We start from the raw sequence: 16128 nt of genomic DNA on the forward strand, positions 1-16128 counted from the left end.
CGACCATATTGTCCGTCTGCTTCTACTACGACAGGGAAAGGTACAAGAATGCAAATTTAAAGAAACGTTTGCGGGAGAAGCGCACTAAACTACGAAAGGAACAGATACCATATTATGAAATCTCTCCGGCGACAATTGATCCGCAGTTTCGGGAAGCGATGATTATCAACGAGATACAAGTTGCCGAAAAACTGATGCTCTGTGAGAAATGGGAAGAAGCCATTGTTCATTTTGCACACGCAATTTCAGTATGTGCAGATCCTGGACATCTACTCAACTGTCTCAGGGAAACTCTCCCAACGCAATCTTACGACATGTTACTACAAATTCTTTCAAGTATGTATGATGAGAGAAATTCTCTTGATAATCACTCAAGGAAGCCGATGATTGTAAGAGTCAATTGACATTTCTAAGCATAGACCGTGTTTGAAAAATATTTCAGTGATTAAAATTAATGTGCATTTGTAAAAATTAAATTTAATAAACCATGACAGTTTTAAAAGACATTATTAAAGCGTACGATTGAGGTTAAAGGTGTTGTGGGAGTGGCTAATAGCTAATAATTTAACTTAACTTACTGCGCACGTAGTATAAAAATAAATAGATATCAATAAAAACTATTAAAAGACGAATTGAAGGATAAACGATTAAAAGTAGTGTACCAAAGTGAAAAACTATGTAATGCTTGCCCTAGTCACACTTGGCCACACGCAAGCCAATGTGAAATGTGAAACGTGAAACTACCACTACCTTTATTCACTAGTAACTAATTCCGTTCACCCACCCACCGACTAAATGAATTGTAACGCGCGTAACCAACGATACAACGTCGTGACCAGCGCAACGGCAACGAAAACTTGGATAAACTTGCAAGCAGTCGCTGGTCAACACGCGACCGCGCTCGCCACAATGAAAAACTCGGAGCGAAAATTACGAAAATTATCAGCGCCCGATTCGCGCGGGTGCAAGTAAAACCATAAGAAATTAAGTTGTTAACGCATAATGGATCTCTCAAGGTGAACGAGATAAGTGTACGCATTCACAAGTTACGAAATGAAGGGGTAAGTAATAAAGAGGCATTATCGCGCTTGAAAAGTAATAAAATTGCCGCAAAAAAGGTAAATAGCAATAAAAAGGTAAAAAAAAACATAAAAGAGTTTTGGAGATGCCGGGGATCGAACCCGGGGCCTTTCACATGCAAAGCGAACGCTCTACCACTGAGCTACATCCCCACGTTGACTTGCTGTTTACAATAGCAGTATACTAATACTAAGAGTACATTAACGTCCTCAAACCTCCAAATTACTAACAAACAATTAATGCAATAATTATCAACACAAAGTGTTATATGCTTCTGTTTCATGTTATTATAATTGTTAGTAATTAATTTGACGTGCTGCGTTTGTTCTCTAGTAATTTCGTATGCTTTGAGTGCAACAGTTCTGCAATAAACTGATTAAACTACAATCAAATCTATGATAATTGATTTCAAATACAAATTCCAGACTAGTCGAGAGTGCGCAATTTCGAAATTTGCACAAAGTTGCAAAACGCCTCTGTGTGGACCCCGACCGCAATTTAATGCGTGGAATAAATCGCCTGTTAATAAGTCAAGGGTATTTCAATTTAATCAGCGACCCTAATCTCTGATTTTAGTGATCCACGTATACACTATGCATACTGTGTTATGTATAATACTAGGCGGCTAGGTAAATGCAATAAAGTGCAAATTCCACAAAGGCGGCAGCGAGGAGAAAATAATTCCTAAATTGCGTACGAATTATGTTGGGAAATTGCCGTTGTTTCGCACGTTAACGAACGAATTTGTAAGTAATAAACTTTTTATCGCCGCAACTAACAAAGGAGAAATATTTCATGAATGTTTTATACACTATAAAGTAGATTTTGCATAAGAATCATTAAAAATTAAAAGAAACACCAAAGATTTTAACAGTCATTAAGGTTGCATACGCTCAGGCGCTTGTAATGTCCACAAGATAAATTTTTAATTCGATATTTGCACTTTAAAGTTAATTAACTGAAAGATAAATAATTAATTTTGAAATTTTCTTTTTGCTACTGGTAAATTACGCTTTAAGTTATGTATATTATAATTTTGGTGGAATTATAAGCATAAATAAACATGTTAAACCGCGATTTGTACAAAAATGTATTAAATAAATAATGTTAAATGTCTGAAACATGCTGAAAACAAGGACAATGAACACTGGTAGACAACTTCCACGGATTCAATAATCAAGCGAACGATAACCTACTCACGTATTTCGTAGAATAGATTAAACGTATCATTAGAGTCATTTACATTCCATCAAGTTCATGTACATGAACATATATAAATAATGCATGAGAATAAAATAGTTTAATAATGATCGAATTATGGTGGTAAAATTCTAGCTAAACAAATTCAATTAATATATGGTTATATAAAATTTATCAACATGAATTTCACCATTTCGCACAGAAATAAAATCAGAGCATCCATTTCGAAAATGAATTCAATTCGATTTCGAAGGTTAATTACATCTGGAGGGTGGAAATTAAACACTTGCAGGTTTCGAATATCCCAGCCAATTGCAAACCGTGCGTCACGACTCGCAGTGATAACAATTGATGAAATCTATACCATTTCGTATTTATGCGAATGTAGTAGGCAGCTGTAGGTGTAAATGAATAAAATAATATTCATTGAAAACAGTCCATAAAAAACATTTCACAAAGTAAATACAAATAAAAACACCTGTCTAAATAATAAATTTAATTACACAAACAATTAAATATGTTCTGTTTGTTTTTCCGCTCAATTATTGATTTGTTAAAATTAATTGTTTTTTCAAATTGGAAATTTAATACAATTGAATCATTGAGTATTTTATTAAATTTTTGCTTTAATATTAAATCTCACATAATATCACATAATATATTTATGGTTTTGTAACCTTTAATAATTTCGTTTTCGTCGCCTGCCTTTGATGTAACTTACCGTTTGAGGTGGCGTACACGTGCGGGTTGCGGATTGTTGATTGGTGTACGCAACGAAGAGGAAATTGAAAGTTTCAAGGACAAGGCCAACGCCCGTTAGGTTAATGATTAACCTTTATCGATTACAAATTTATTTAATTTTTAATTACAGGTTACATTAGATTGAAGATAATGGCTATTTAAATAGTGTTTTGTAGGTTATGTAACAGATGAATAATATGTTTTGATTAAATCCATTACTGACGCTATAATACACCAAACTTGGTTATGTCTTGATTTGGTGCAAATTACAATTTGAGTTTGAGGTTATTCACAATCAAAGTTGAACAATTTAAACCATTCCAGTATAATTAAACGCTCGCCAACCCTAGAATTAGAATTAATGGCAGTTGTAAGTGTTTAGATGGTGTTGCAAATTAGGTTAGGGGGTCATAGCGATGGTCGAGACGTCACCGTCAAACGTGATCAGATTTTGAGGCGAGTTGTATACATTACACCCGGCAATTCCTTAAATCAGTCACGCTATTCACTATTCACTGTTTGTGCCCCGTTGTTGGTTTAACTGTTTAGCACACAGTTATCCTTCATTCGTCCTTCTTGCTCTCATATGGCGACGGTTTGCCAAACGTTGCAAAACATTGCATGCGATATATCATGAGCTGGTTGTGTCAGTGTGGAATCGTATGTTTGTACCTTTTATCCACCCCTAGAGTACTGGATTTATGAAAAATACAAAATAGCCAGCCGTCTGCTTAGGGTTACCCTACTTTCAAACCGTATTTGAATGTGGATGCCAAAACCGATGTTTTTATTTTTCAGCAAGGGTTTACTTCCAAGTTTGGGTTAGTATCTAGGTTTGTAGATTGAAAAACGCTGTTATTTTATGCATACGGACTGTAAGCTGTGGTATTGATGTAGGGAAGGGTAGGGAAGGAAAATAAAAAAGAGAAAACATTTCGCGAATTGATAAGGAGTTGTAGCAGAGCGTACCAGGCACCGAGCTGACGCGTTAAGGGACTGAAGGGTAAAGGAATGGAATAAATTGACATGCGATCAGTGCAAACTGCAAAATTTGTTTGCTATATGAGCAGAATTTTAGTTTGTTTTCATCCTTGCTTGGTGATCAACGTTGTTGTAATCGGTTGTGGCTTGTTAACCGTAACAAGACCTTTAAAGTACAAAGATCAACAAGTGATATCACCTTGTGTGTGGTAAAAATAATACATATTTATAAAGGTAATCCATTAATAATTTTCATAGGTTAGTAGTTATTAACCTTGACATTAAAATTCAATCAAGGGAAATATAAAAGAAATATTACATCTACATGTGTTATAGCCATAATCATTGGAGTTTACATGTAATGTAGGCAATACATCATTCATTTTATTTGTAGGTTATGTTGAATTACAATCTTACAGTTGTTACAGTTACAGTATTGTTACAGTTTTTCGTAAATTTTTTAAAAACTGTTTTTAATATTATTATACATATTTTAAAAATTTATTTATAATTAAATTCCACATCCTGGCACACAAATATGTTGATTAACAATTAAAAATTAAAAAGTTATAACAATTTAAAGTTGTACAATGGAGAAATACATGGCATGGATTATAATTAAACTAATTCAAGGCTAATTTCTGTTATATTTTTAGTTGTAGCTATATTATTATTGCCCTTTCCTTAGGTGTTAGGTGAATTATGTTCAATTTGCTTAATATAAATAATGAAGCCGATTAAAGTGTTGAATGCTGGTTCAATTAAAAATTATTAGTGATTATGGCGATTACACTTTAGCGAAGCTTTATCAAGATTAGATTTCGAATGCTTTCCAGGTAAATTAAAATCGATTTTGTTTCGCATGCCGACGCGCTGAATTGCACCCCTGTGCCCAATCATTAGCTGATATTGATTGCCTTCGTCAACTTAAACATTCCCTTATCATCACTGACAAAGTTAGTGAGTTATTTAACTTTACGAATAAAAAACACGAATGTGTAATATAATAGAAATAAATTGTATAAAAATGCAAGCGCCCATTGATAATGATGAGTGATAATGTGATAATTAGATATAAACATTAAATGTTAGCATGACCTAATTTCGGTGCAGTGTTCAATAAACACGCGGGTAATTTTTTTGCTTTAACGGAAGGAAATATGTTTGGAAAAAAAAAGTTTACTGTTTAATGACATGATGTGCTGTGTGCTGTGTCATATGGCGCTCTTGGACCCGATGGGGTAGTTTACGAGTAGTCATGATTTACGGGTTTTACGATCGCTGTTACGCCGTTTTTTTATAGCTTGGGGGGTTTATATTTGTTTATAATTGCAAAACTGTTCAAAGAGCTTGCAAAGCTTTTGATCAAATTGCTGTGCATAAAAAATTTGAACAAACACATTAACAGGGTTGTTTTTGCTTTAAACAGGACAAAAAAATGAAATGTAATTTTATAGGTTATAAAAGTGTCGCCATCTAGTGGCATGTTTAAGTAAATATAACTTTTAGTGGTCTCATGAGTAGACTTATTGGTCTCCCAATTAATGCAATCATTGCAAATGCTATTTATGCTAAGGATGCACTTGTACTCAATTCTAAATGCTATTGCTGCGTGCCCCAATTCGACGTTGTCTAAATGAAAGCTTCAAGACACCTAACGATCCTTTCGTGCCAGTAAAGTCCATCAGATTCGATTGCAAGTCAATTGTGATTGATGCATCTGCATAATGTATGGGCTTCAATAATTGATTCGCATTCACATAGATCAACATTGGAATGATTTTATAACCAACCAAAATTGTAAGTTTAATTAATCTGGTTTGTTTGTTGTTATTCCAGAGTAGACGGTGAATTCCGATCGGAGCCAGACCTCACGACGGCAGCTGACAAGGGCGATTGGAGGAATTCCGGCTACCCGCCGGGGTTTACCGTCGATGAGCTGCGGTTTTATCGTAAAAAACGTGCTCCAGGTTGTTATTTTAAGAAAAAAATATTGCTAACACTAATATTAATGTGTATAACATTAATTTAGTTGAAAATCAACAAAAGGATCACTTGACCCTTGAAACTGGTGACTTCAAGCTACTGAAAAGTGAATATCGTCGCCGATTTCGAGATTATTACGACGCCAACACCCGCAGTGCCCTTCTTTACGATCTGAAGGTATTTTGAATTAAGTTCAATCCTCAATACATGTACTTGAATGTAAAATGTCAACTGTTGCTTTGATATAACGTATGTAATGGGACTTTGAACAAATGTTTGCACAAAGTTCCATTCGGTTGCTTTTGCGAGCAGCAAAGTTAAAGCACTTTTTGCTCAATGCCTTGCTCCCAGCGCTCGGTTTTGATTCTTTTAGGACCTTTGCGTTCACCTCTGGTCCTGAGTACTTGTTTCCCTCGCGAGTAGAGGCGTGTGTTTTCATGCGCTCACCGAAGCGGAGGCCTGATGGTAATTTGCTTGCAGGATCTGTCGCCGACGAGACCGAATAAACCGGGCGATCACCTCGGAATCGGCGAAGAGGAGGACGACGACGCCGACGGGAACGAGCTGCAGCCCGAGTACCATGAATCTTTTATTGAATTTCCAATCGAACAACGCGCGGCGGCACAGCCGTTGAACACCTACAGGCGATACAAGCGTCAACTCGACGCTATGCCTCGTCAAGGGGATCATTTGGGGTAAGCAGTGGGATTTTGTGGTATTGTCAGCAATACATACATTTAATTTATTTACACATGTATAACACAGCCATTTTTAACGTTTTACATCCTATTTCCTTATAGATTAACGTTAAAAAATAGATTTTAAACTAAAAATCATTCTTTGGATTTGACAACATATTACTTAGAATACTCACTCACAGATGGCGCTAATGCTAATGCTACCTTCACTATGTGAAGAGCTCAGAATCCTAGTATTATATCTACATACATAATATAATTTTATAGAGAAAATCCCTTTTCATCATAAATTATTTTCTTTGAAACTTTGCGAATATATTAATAGTAATTCTGTTATTCAAAGCGGAAGAAATTCTAGGAAATCAGAGAACTTAAAAAACTTCCCACGCTGTTTTACTTATAAATAACTTAACCTCACCAACTTTGTTTATATAAAAATAAGAAAATAACATTAATCAAGATATCATTAAACAAGGTATTCTTCTATTTCTAAATGTAGGTTTTATTATAACAAAAGAACGTTTATTGAAACACGCCATTAGAATCAACGCATAATAATCCAGATTATTCATCTATTATAATAAATAGTTGTGTGGCGTGTTGATAATAATCACAAGTCGACCCTCCAAGTTGTTTAGTTGTTCGGTCGAGGTTGAGATCGTGTATAATCATTAAAAATTACATTTCTCGGAATGTACCTATATACAATAAAGAAAACAAAAAATCCCATTATCAGTTTTTAATCTTTAATGCATATCAATGCACAAAAATTAAATTACTGCCGCGGTGGGTGCCGCAACTGATTAAGAAATAGCGGAGGCGGTTGGAGTTTTAGGCGCTTTGTGGGTTAGTAGGTCGCGCGTGCAAATATCGCTCCAAAGGGGGTTTCATTCATAAATCTTTATGCGTCCATTAGAACGACCAGAGATTCAATCTTATTAAATTTTCTTTTTGAATCTATAATAGTCATTAGGGAGATTATAAATGATCATAATATGTTTTTGCTTCATACTCTACGCCATGAAAAGAAATTTAATTTTAGTTATTGGATATTTAAGGCGTGAAAAGTCGAAGGAAATGAGATTTTCTTGATGAAAGTGATCGTTTTTTATAATTAGCTAATGTTTACTCTCTTATACAAAATAGGTTCTTTATAGCCCAAAATATCGATTTAACCATAAATAGTAGGACCTTCCAGATATTTTCACATAAATAAAAACGAAATGCAAATCGCACACCCAACTTAGAAGTAGTTCAACTTTCTCGCCGGTGGCGGTCACGTCATCATCATGTATCGTTAGCCGCCACGAGGCCAGACTACCCTCAGTCGGCCCTTGGTCGCGCCAGGTGAGGTCCTCGCGCGGCTCAAATCCTTTTTAAATTAAACCCGTCTTTGTATAGTATCGCGTTTTGTTTCGCCTCGTTTTTATTTCGTTTGGGGTAGTGATTGATGATCCGGCTACTTTCAGATCCTTTGGTAATCATAAATCGGAAAACCGTGCGCAGTACATCCAACATGCACCCGTCGACCGCACGTTGCCGATCCGCCGCTCGACGAGTTTAAAACTCGAAGGCGACTTTACACCAACCACCGAAAAGGCCGAGCAGTTTATCAAATATTTGCTCGAAAAGCGCCGATCGCTGATTAGACACAATACGAATCTACGGCTTGAGGGTGAGATGGAGAATAAAAAGACTGAAACCCGTGAGCAATACGCTGCATACGAGGTACAACCTCGTCCGATGTTGTACAAAAAGTTAACCAATCTACGTCTCGAAGGAGATTTGGATATAACTACCGAGAATCATGATCAATTTATACCATATTCAACTGATCCTTCTGAAATACGACCACCATTGGTAAAACGTTCAACAAATCTTCGTCTTGAAGGTGACTTAAGAATGAGTCCTGAATACCGACATGAATATGTGGATCATCCTGGTAGTGAAAGATCTTCACCTAGTCTACCAAGACACAACCTCCGAGTTGATGGCTTTTTTGATTCCATGACAGAGAATCAAGAAAAATTTATAAGTCATCAAATACACCCGCCTATTCCTTTTCTCAGAGGCTCTGCATTTAATAGAAAGCTATTGCTTGGTGATGATAAACCAGTGAGTAGGGCAGAATACAGAGAGAAATTTATTCCGCATAATATCGAAAGATCAACGGCGTTCAAACGAGGACAGAATTTAAACCTCGAGGGTGAGATTGAGTCGATGACGGAAAATCGTCACGCGTTCGTGGAACATCAACAGCAGCATCCGCCAACGCGTGGCGATGGCAGGAAACCGCATAATCTTCAGCTCGAAGGACAATTCGACATGAGCCCGGAGTACAAGAACGCGTACGTGGATTTTTACAAGACTTCTAATTTTAGTTCGCCCGTGCGTAGGCGACGAGTCGAACCGAATCTACGTAGTGAGGGAGTCATGGAGACAAATCCGGAGTACAGACGCGCTTTTGTCGATTTTCCGAGACAAAGGCCGGGAAAAATTCGTAAACCGGAAACGCATTTGTCCAGTGAGGGTGAAGTAAGTACATTGTTCCTTTTGTATGCTTGTTTGCGAAGTAAGCGAAAGTTTATTTAGCACAGTAGGTGATATTGATTTGATTGTGCACAAGAAAAAACGTTTACCTTGAAATGGCGAAAGTTTCTGTCACCAGTGGGGCTCAAGGTTGTACGAGTACGTTGTATAGCCATGTGGTAGTTTAACATAAACTCACCCACCGCTAATGTATGCACATCGCAAACTTTCCTTGACTTTGATGTCACGCAGCCATGCTGCCTCTGAAACACATTAATTTAAATTCAATTATTTAAACGATGCTGCGACAAATTAAACTTGATAATTACATTTACATTTGCTACAAAAGTTATTGAACATATGTAAAATATTTAATTTAATTTAAAAGGTAGACATTTTTGAAGTAAAAACTTCTTTAGAATCGTTGTGATTTCAAAATTAATGAAACGACACTAAAGAGAGACAAACATATTCGATTATATGGTTTAGCCTACGAGAGAATAAGAGAACACAAATATACAGTGTTTCCTATTATCTTCGTCTCCTCTTTGTGCGATGCTTCGTAACTTGCCACAAGCCACTTGACTCTGAATTTTTTCTTAACATACCTACTGTAATAACAATCTTCAAGTATACCAAAAACTAATGCCGATAAATGTCGTGAATACCGGCAGAAAAATATTAAATAACTTTTACACTTGATCCCAATGTTATAATAAATAAATCCTAAAATTATCTCACTTCTGATACTACTTTCATCTCATTCTCTCGCAGTGCAGTGTACTGAAGGTTTCACTTCTACCGCGTGTGAACTGCACACATGATTTTTTTACAATTGCGAATATCTCGTAAACTAAAAGTGATAATTAGGATCGCGTCGCAGCGTCTTAATCTACGGACTATTTTCTATAAGATAGGATAGTTAAAACGGAAACTAAAAGAGATAGCAACCAACAAATTGCTGATTATAAAAGATTGGAAAATTCTCTATCAGATAAGAATACAGAATAATAATATTTCTAATGGCAAAAAGTCAAAAAACGTGACTAAAAGTGCTAAAAAGTGACATTTTTCAAATTTTGCCCATTTTATTAAATAATAAATATCTCGTAAACTAAAAGAGATAAATAAGATCTGATCGCAGCGTTTTAATCTACAGACTATTCTCTATAAGATAGGATAGTTAAAACGGAAATCTGAGAGATGAAATTTTCATTCTTAAGAAAAAAATTGCCAAGGGGGTCCTTGATATTTGTTTTCGAGGATTTTCAATAAATAATATCTTTGAAACTAAAAGAGATAGCAACCAACGAATTGCTGGTTATGAAAGATGGGAAAATTCTCTATCAGATAAAAATACAGAATAATAATATTTCTAATGGCAAAAGGTCAAAAAACGTGACTAAAAGTGCTAGAAAGTGATATTTTTCAATTTTGGCCATTTTATTCAATCGCGAATATCTCGTAAACTAAAAGAGATAATTAGGATCGCATCGCAACGTTTTAATCTACGGACTATTCTTTATAAGATAAGATAGGTAAAACGGCAATCTGTTATATGAAATTTTAATTTATAAGAAAAAATGGGAAATGGGGGTGCTTGATGATTTTTTTCGACGTTTTTTGCTAGTGAATATCTTCGAAACTAAAAGCGCTACAATCCAACGAATTCCAGATTATGGAAGATTGAAAAAATCTCTATTAGATTAGAATATAAAATAATTAAATATTGTAGGGTAAAATGGTAAAAAATACAATCCTACCTTATTGCGTTTTTAAGTAATTTATGATTTTGTATGAAGCTTTTTTTTGTAATTTGTTCATCACACATTAATCTGTTTTTTTTTGTTGTGGCAAAATATTATACGACACTCAATTTATTTTTTGTTGTCCGCTTGTCACATTATAATAAAGCTATACGTTACAAATTCGTTTCCGCTGGGCGAACACTTGTTCAATTTGCAGATGGATCACATGACGGAAAAGCGCGCCGCGTATATCGAATATCCGGGCCATCGCAAGCCGGACGCGCTGAAACGCGAGCCGGAATTCAAATTGGAGGGCGACTTCGTATGCCAGCCGGAATATCGCAAAGCGTACGTCAATTACCTGATCCGCGAGCGCGTTGACCACAAGCATCGCCCGCTGGACAATTTGACCGGCGTTGCCAGCCTGCCCCCGAAGCGGGCTTTCGAGATATTGAACGTCGACCAGAAAAAAGTCAATGGTGTTGAACCCACCACCACTACCAGTACGACCACAAATGACACCACGTATGTACACACCTACATACCTACATACTCTTTTTAGAGTTTAGATTAACGACACTATAGATTTCAACTATTCACTGCGATTTGCAATTGGTTTCTTTGGCTTGGAATGCAATGCTCGTTAATCCAAACTCTAAACTAATTTCTTTGTTTAGGTAAATTGATGATGACGGAAGTTTGCAATTTGCGATTTCAGAACAAGCGTCGATTCAAAACCAGCGAGTAAAAGTTTGATTCCGATAGCGACGCCAACGACGTCAACTTCAGCGACTGTCACTACCACAACTACCACAGCGGAAGAAACCGCATACTCTAGTAGTACCAATTCGCGTATACCCCGCCGCATGCCATCGATCAACACTTTGGAAACGCAACTCTTTGGTCCAAAAATCGAACATCCAAAGACATTCCGCTCGAGTAGTTCTTCTCGTCTCAACAGCCGATCGCCAAGCCCACTGCCGCCCAGAAGCAGCCGGACCAGATCCCTCAGTCGGTCTGGAAAGACCAGTAGACTCGCCAAAGGCTCCTCAAGTGAATACGAAGACAAGAAACATCGAGATCGCACCGGGAATCGATACAGTAATAGTGTAAAAGTTGAAGATCTTGCTTATACACCAGCGACATCTCCGATACCAACGCATAAATTATACAATATTACTTATTCTGATAGAAAACGTTGGGAGAAACCACCGAAAAACGCAAGTATCAATGAGCAGATTGATAGAATGACTGCGTTTATGGTTATCGACGATGATAACAACAACAGGGATGATTTTACGGATCAGAACTTTGCTGATAACTCTTTCTATAAGGAGCAGAAATGGATGTCTTCATGGAATTCTCCAGTAGTGTAGGATTCAAACTTTTGCATCCAAGCCAAATATGTAATGAACCTATCATTGTTTAGGTTTAGAATAGTACAATGCATGTGTTCTATGTGCTAACTTTATTCGGCTTATTGACAAATTCTCTCCAGTTAGCAAATGAAATTAGTTCAACTCAGGTAATAACAAACCAACGCGATTGGTTAGCTGTAGATAACAAGTAATACAATATCCAATATCAAGTGCCATTATTGTTAATAAACGTATTTAATATCAGTCATAACTGCCAATTGTAAATTGAAATGAATATTATAATTAATAAAGCTTTATTCGTCTGATTTTTGTGTTACATAACCTGAAACAATATCATCATTTGTTATTTGTGTTGCATATCGCTATATATTTTAGGAAAACTGCATTAATACAATGATATAATTTGTCAAAGTACAAGTAATAGCAAAAATCAATGTGAAATTTATTGTGAAAAAATCTCCAGCGGTGAATTCCAGGTTTCCATGCAGAATTTGCAGTGAAAATATTCGAATCTGGTCTTGAATTGATTCAATTTCATTTTCTGTGCAGAGAGAATGTAAATGCTGACCAAGTTTCATAGACTAAAAATATATTTTATGTAACGATTTTGTTGTTAAAGTTAATCCACCATAATAAAATCAGATATGGAGAATTAAAAACTGCAGATGTGAGAAGCAACTGCAACATGTCAGTTATACCAGTTGACATCAAGAAAGAAAATACGATCGTGTAGCTGCCAGATAAAAATTGTACAAAGAACACTGCCGTAATTGCGATTAAATTCACTCCAAACACTTCATTGGTTAATAAAACGATGTCATTTAATTTCATGTGCAAGGAACACATATTTCTTAAAAGGTTTAAAGTTATCGTCATTTTCAGGTTCTCCTTGATGTACTCCAGACGCACTTTTACTATTGTAACAAATACTAAAAAGTTTAATAAATTGACAGCGATTGCAAATAGTGGAATGCAATACACTATATAAAACTCATATGGATAATAGAAATAATTTGAAGATTTCATTATACTAAAAGTCCTTTCGATAGCGATACAAATATAAGTAGTAATAATAAATACAATGAAAAGGTATATTTGTCTTCTTGTTGTCTTGTAATAAGACGTTTTAAGTTTAATATTTTCGTCAAATTCTTCGAGAGTTTCGATTAATTCGTTGTATTTTGAGTTCTTTTTTAAACTGTGTATCCATATACAGACATAACAATAATGCATCATGCCAAAATTCAATTGTCGAACAACATTTGCAACTATTGTTGGCCATACTTTGTAGTGAACAAATAGTATTCTTGAGTATGCCCATATAACCAGTATTAAAAGTATTAATTTTAGTATTAGATATATTTTAAAATAGATTTCATTGGTTCTGAGAGGTTTCTTTAAATTCGTCGCGTGTACTAATGAAAAATTTGTTAAAATTATCATAGATTTAATTGTTGTGCGAAACAGTTTAGGATCAATAGACATTTTTGTAGAAAACACCTGGAATTACTAAACTATAACTGTTTGTTTTTATTTAACTGACTTTATTGTTCATAATGACAATTGATTCATTAGAGTCGATTAGTAGATACAAAAGTAAATAACTATAATGAAAAATATATTTTTGTTTGGATGTTTGTATGGATGTATTTAAAATGAATCAATCATTATTGCAATTATAACCTAAACTGCGTTTGATGTTTGTAGTTTGTGTTGCCTAACTAAATGTATGTCAAATAACACCATAACCTTTAATAATAGCTTAATTTGCTGTATGAGTTGTATAATTTAATTTATTTTAAGAAAATTGCATTAATATAATAATATAATTAGTGAGGGCACAAACAAACGAAAATATCAATTGGAAATTAACAGTAAAAAAGTCTGCAGCTTTAAATTCCATATTTTCATGTTGAATTTGTAGTGAAAATATTTGTATCTGATTGTGAAGTATTTCATTTTCTTTGCCAGTAATTAGTGAATGTAATTTTTCGCCCACTTTGTTGTACTAAAACAAATAAACTGATAAAATATTTATTACAGATACTGCAAAGGAATAACCAGTACTTCTTGAGCTGCATGTCTACAACCATAACAAATCCATACGAACTGTACAATATACGGATAATTATACACCATACAAGTTATTAACAACTGATACATTTCATTTGTAGCTATTGGAATTTTAAAAACAAATATTAATGTATGGCTACCAGATATAAAATGCATAAAATACAATGCAATAGTTGTCAATAAACTTATTCCAAAAACATCATTGACTAGCAATGCAATGTCGTTTAATTTCATATGAAATTCACACAAGTCTCTTAATATCTTCAATTTCAGCGAATTGTTAAATTCATTTTTCCGTTTATAAACTCTTAGTTTTTCATTAATATACTTTAATCGCATTTGAACCATATTAACAAATACTAAAAAGTTTAGCAAGTTCACAGAACTACTAAACAGTGCATTGCAAGACACAATATAATAAACATACGGATAATGAAAATATTTCGAATTGTATAAACCATTAAACAATTTTTCACACACAATACAAACGAAACAAGTCAATAGAAAAGCAATATAGTAGTAAATTTGTTTCGTTGTAACGTCGTAATCTTTTATTTCAAAGCTTATCAATTTATCAAATTCCACAAACTTGTCAATCAGTTCATTGTATTTGAAGTTTTTTCGTAAACTGTGAAAAAACATGCAGAGATAGTTAGTCATTATCATCCCAAAACTCACTTGACGAACAACACTGCCAACTGCTGATGAATTTGCGACTTCTTGAATCAAGAGAATTTGTAGATATGTTGATATTATTAATATTAGCATTAAACATTTTAGAATAACATAAATTTTGTAATAATTATCACTTTTTTGAAGACGTTCCTTTAAATACGTTGCTTGTAATAGTGAACAATTTGTTAAAATAATCATAGGCTTAATACATTTTCGAACTTGTGAAGGTTTAAACATTATTTTACTCTAGTTTTTTACTAACTGACTTATAGTAGAGTATAAAATTAATTAAAATAAAAGGTATAATTCTATGGAGTTTTAGATTGTACACAATTGATTAATATCGGTGTTTATGTCAATAACAAAAATTAAAAGCAAATTAATTAAACACAATTCAAAACAAATTAAGAAAATTGCATTAATATTATGAGATAATTAGTAAAAGCACAAATAATTGCAAATATTAATGTGAAATTAATCGTGAAAAAATCTCCAGCAGAAAATTCTATGTTTTGGTGCAGTACTTGCAGTGAAAATGTCTTGATCTGGTCTTGAATTGAGTCAATTTCTTCTCCAGTATTAAGTGAATGCAACCTTTGACCAACTTTAGTAGACTAAAACATACAAGTATTTTAATAAACAATTTATATCAATATAAAGTTATATTACTTCTTGAATTGTACAGCGACAACAATAACAGATCCAAAAAAATAAAGGAAGATACGGATAATTATAAATAATTGATGTAAGACACAACTGATACATTTCAGTTGTGTCCGTAATGGATTTAAAAGCAAATACCATTGTATATCCACCACATACAAATTGCACAAAATACATCGCGACATTTGCCATTATACTGATGCCAAACACTTCATTAATTAACAATGTTATATCATTTAGTTTCATATGCAACACACACATATCTCTTAAAAATGTTAGAGTCAAATTACTGTTAAACTCATTATTCCATTTGATTAATCTGAGTTTTTCGCTGATATACTCCAGACGTACTTGAATCATACTGACGAATACCAT

The 16128-nt window shown here is 34.4% G+C and overlaps 2 protein-coding genes and 1 non-coding gene across 3 annotated transcripts; 1 reads left to right on the forward strand and 2 right to left on the reverse strand.

The window, feature by feature from the left end:
• Positions 1 to 895: 895 nt before the first annotated feature.
• On the forward strand, positions 896 to 12599 carry LOC135793659 (uncharacterized). The gene is made up of 7 exons (XM_065304693.1): positions 896 to 1061; positions 5842 to 5972; positions 6035 to 6165; positions 6469 to 6683; positions 8156 to 9221; positions 11181 to 11488; positions 11682 to 12599. Exons 1-7 carry the CDS (start codon positions 1054 to 1056, stop codon positions 12337 to 12339), a joined length of 2517 nt encoding a protein of 838 aa, XP_065160765.1. The 5' UTR covers positions 896 to 1053; the 3' UTR covers positions 12340 to 12599.
• Positions 1161 to 1232, reverse strand: TRNAA-UGC (transfer RNA alanine (anticodon UGC)). The gene has a single exon. It is a non-coding gene; the product is annotated as a tRNA-Ala (tRNA).
• A 2895-nt stretch (positions 12600 to 15494) lies between the features above and the next one.
• LOC135794674 (putative gustatory receptor 2a) lies at positions 15495 to 16128 on the reverse strand. The gene is made up of 2 exons (XM_065306022.1): positions 15760 to 16128; positions 15495 to 15704 (listed from the first exon to the last, which is right to left on the reverse strand). The coding sequence occupies exons 1-2, from the start codon at positions 16126 to 16128 to the stop codon at positions 15495 to 15497; spliced, it is 579 nt and encodes a 192-aa protein (XP_065162094.1).

This window comes from Atheta coriaria, unplaced genomic scaffold (genome assembly GCF_025399875.1).
Source record: "Atheta coriaria isolate IRGN ID8LTWV9N9 unplaced genomic scaffold, Caltech_Dcor_3.1 hic_scaffold_6_pilon, whole genome shotgun sequence".
In the NCBI taxonomy this organism is placed as follows: Eukaryota; Metazoa; Arthropoda; class Insecta; order Coleoptera; family Staphylinidae; genus Dalotia; species Dalotia coriaria.

Coding starts and splice junctions, on each gene's coding strand:
- LOC135793659 (XM_065304693.1), top strand. Junction 5,973..6,034: donor TCGTAAAAAACGTGCTCCAG/GTTGTTATTTTA, acceptor ACATTAATTTAG/TTGAAAATCAACAAAAGGAT. Junction 9,222..11,180: donor ATTTGTCCAGTGAGGGTGAA/GTAAGTACATTG, acceptor TTCAATTTGCAG/ATGGATCACATGACGGAAAA.
- LOC135794674 (XM_065306022.1), bottom strand. CDS start 16,128: ATGGTATTCGTCAGTATGATTCAAGTACGTCTGGAGTATATCAGCGAA. Junction 15,705..15,759: donor GTCGCTGTACAATTCAAGAA/GTAATATAACTT, acceptor TGTATGTTTTAG/TCTACTAAAGTTGGTCAAAG.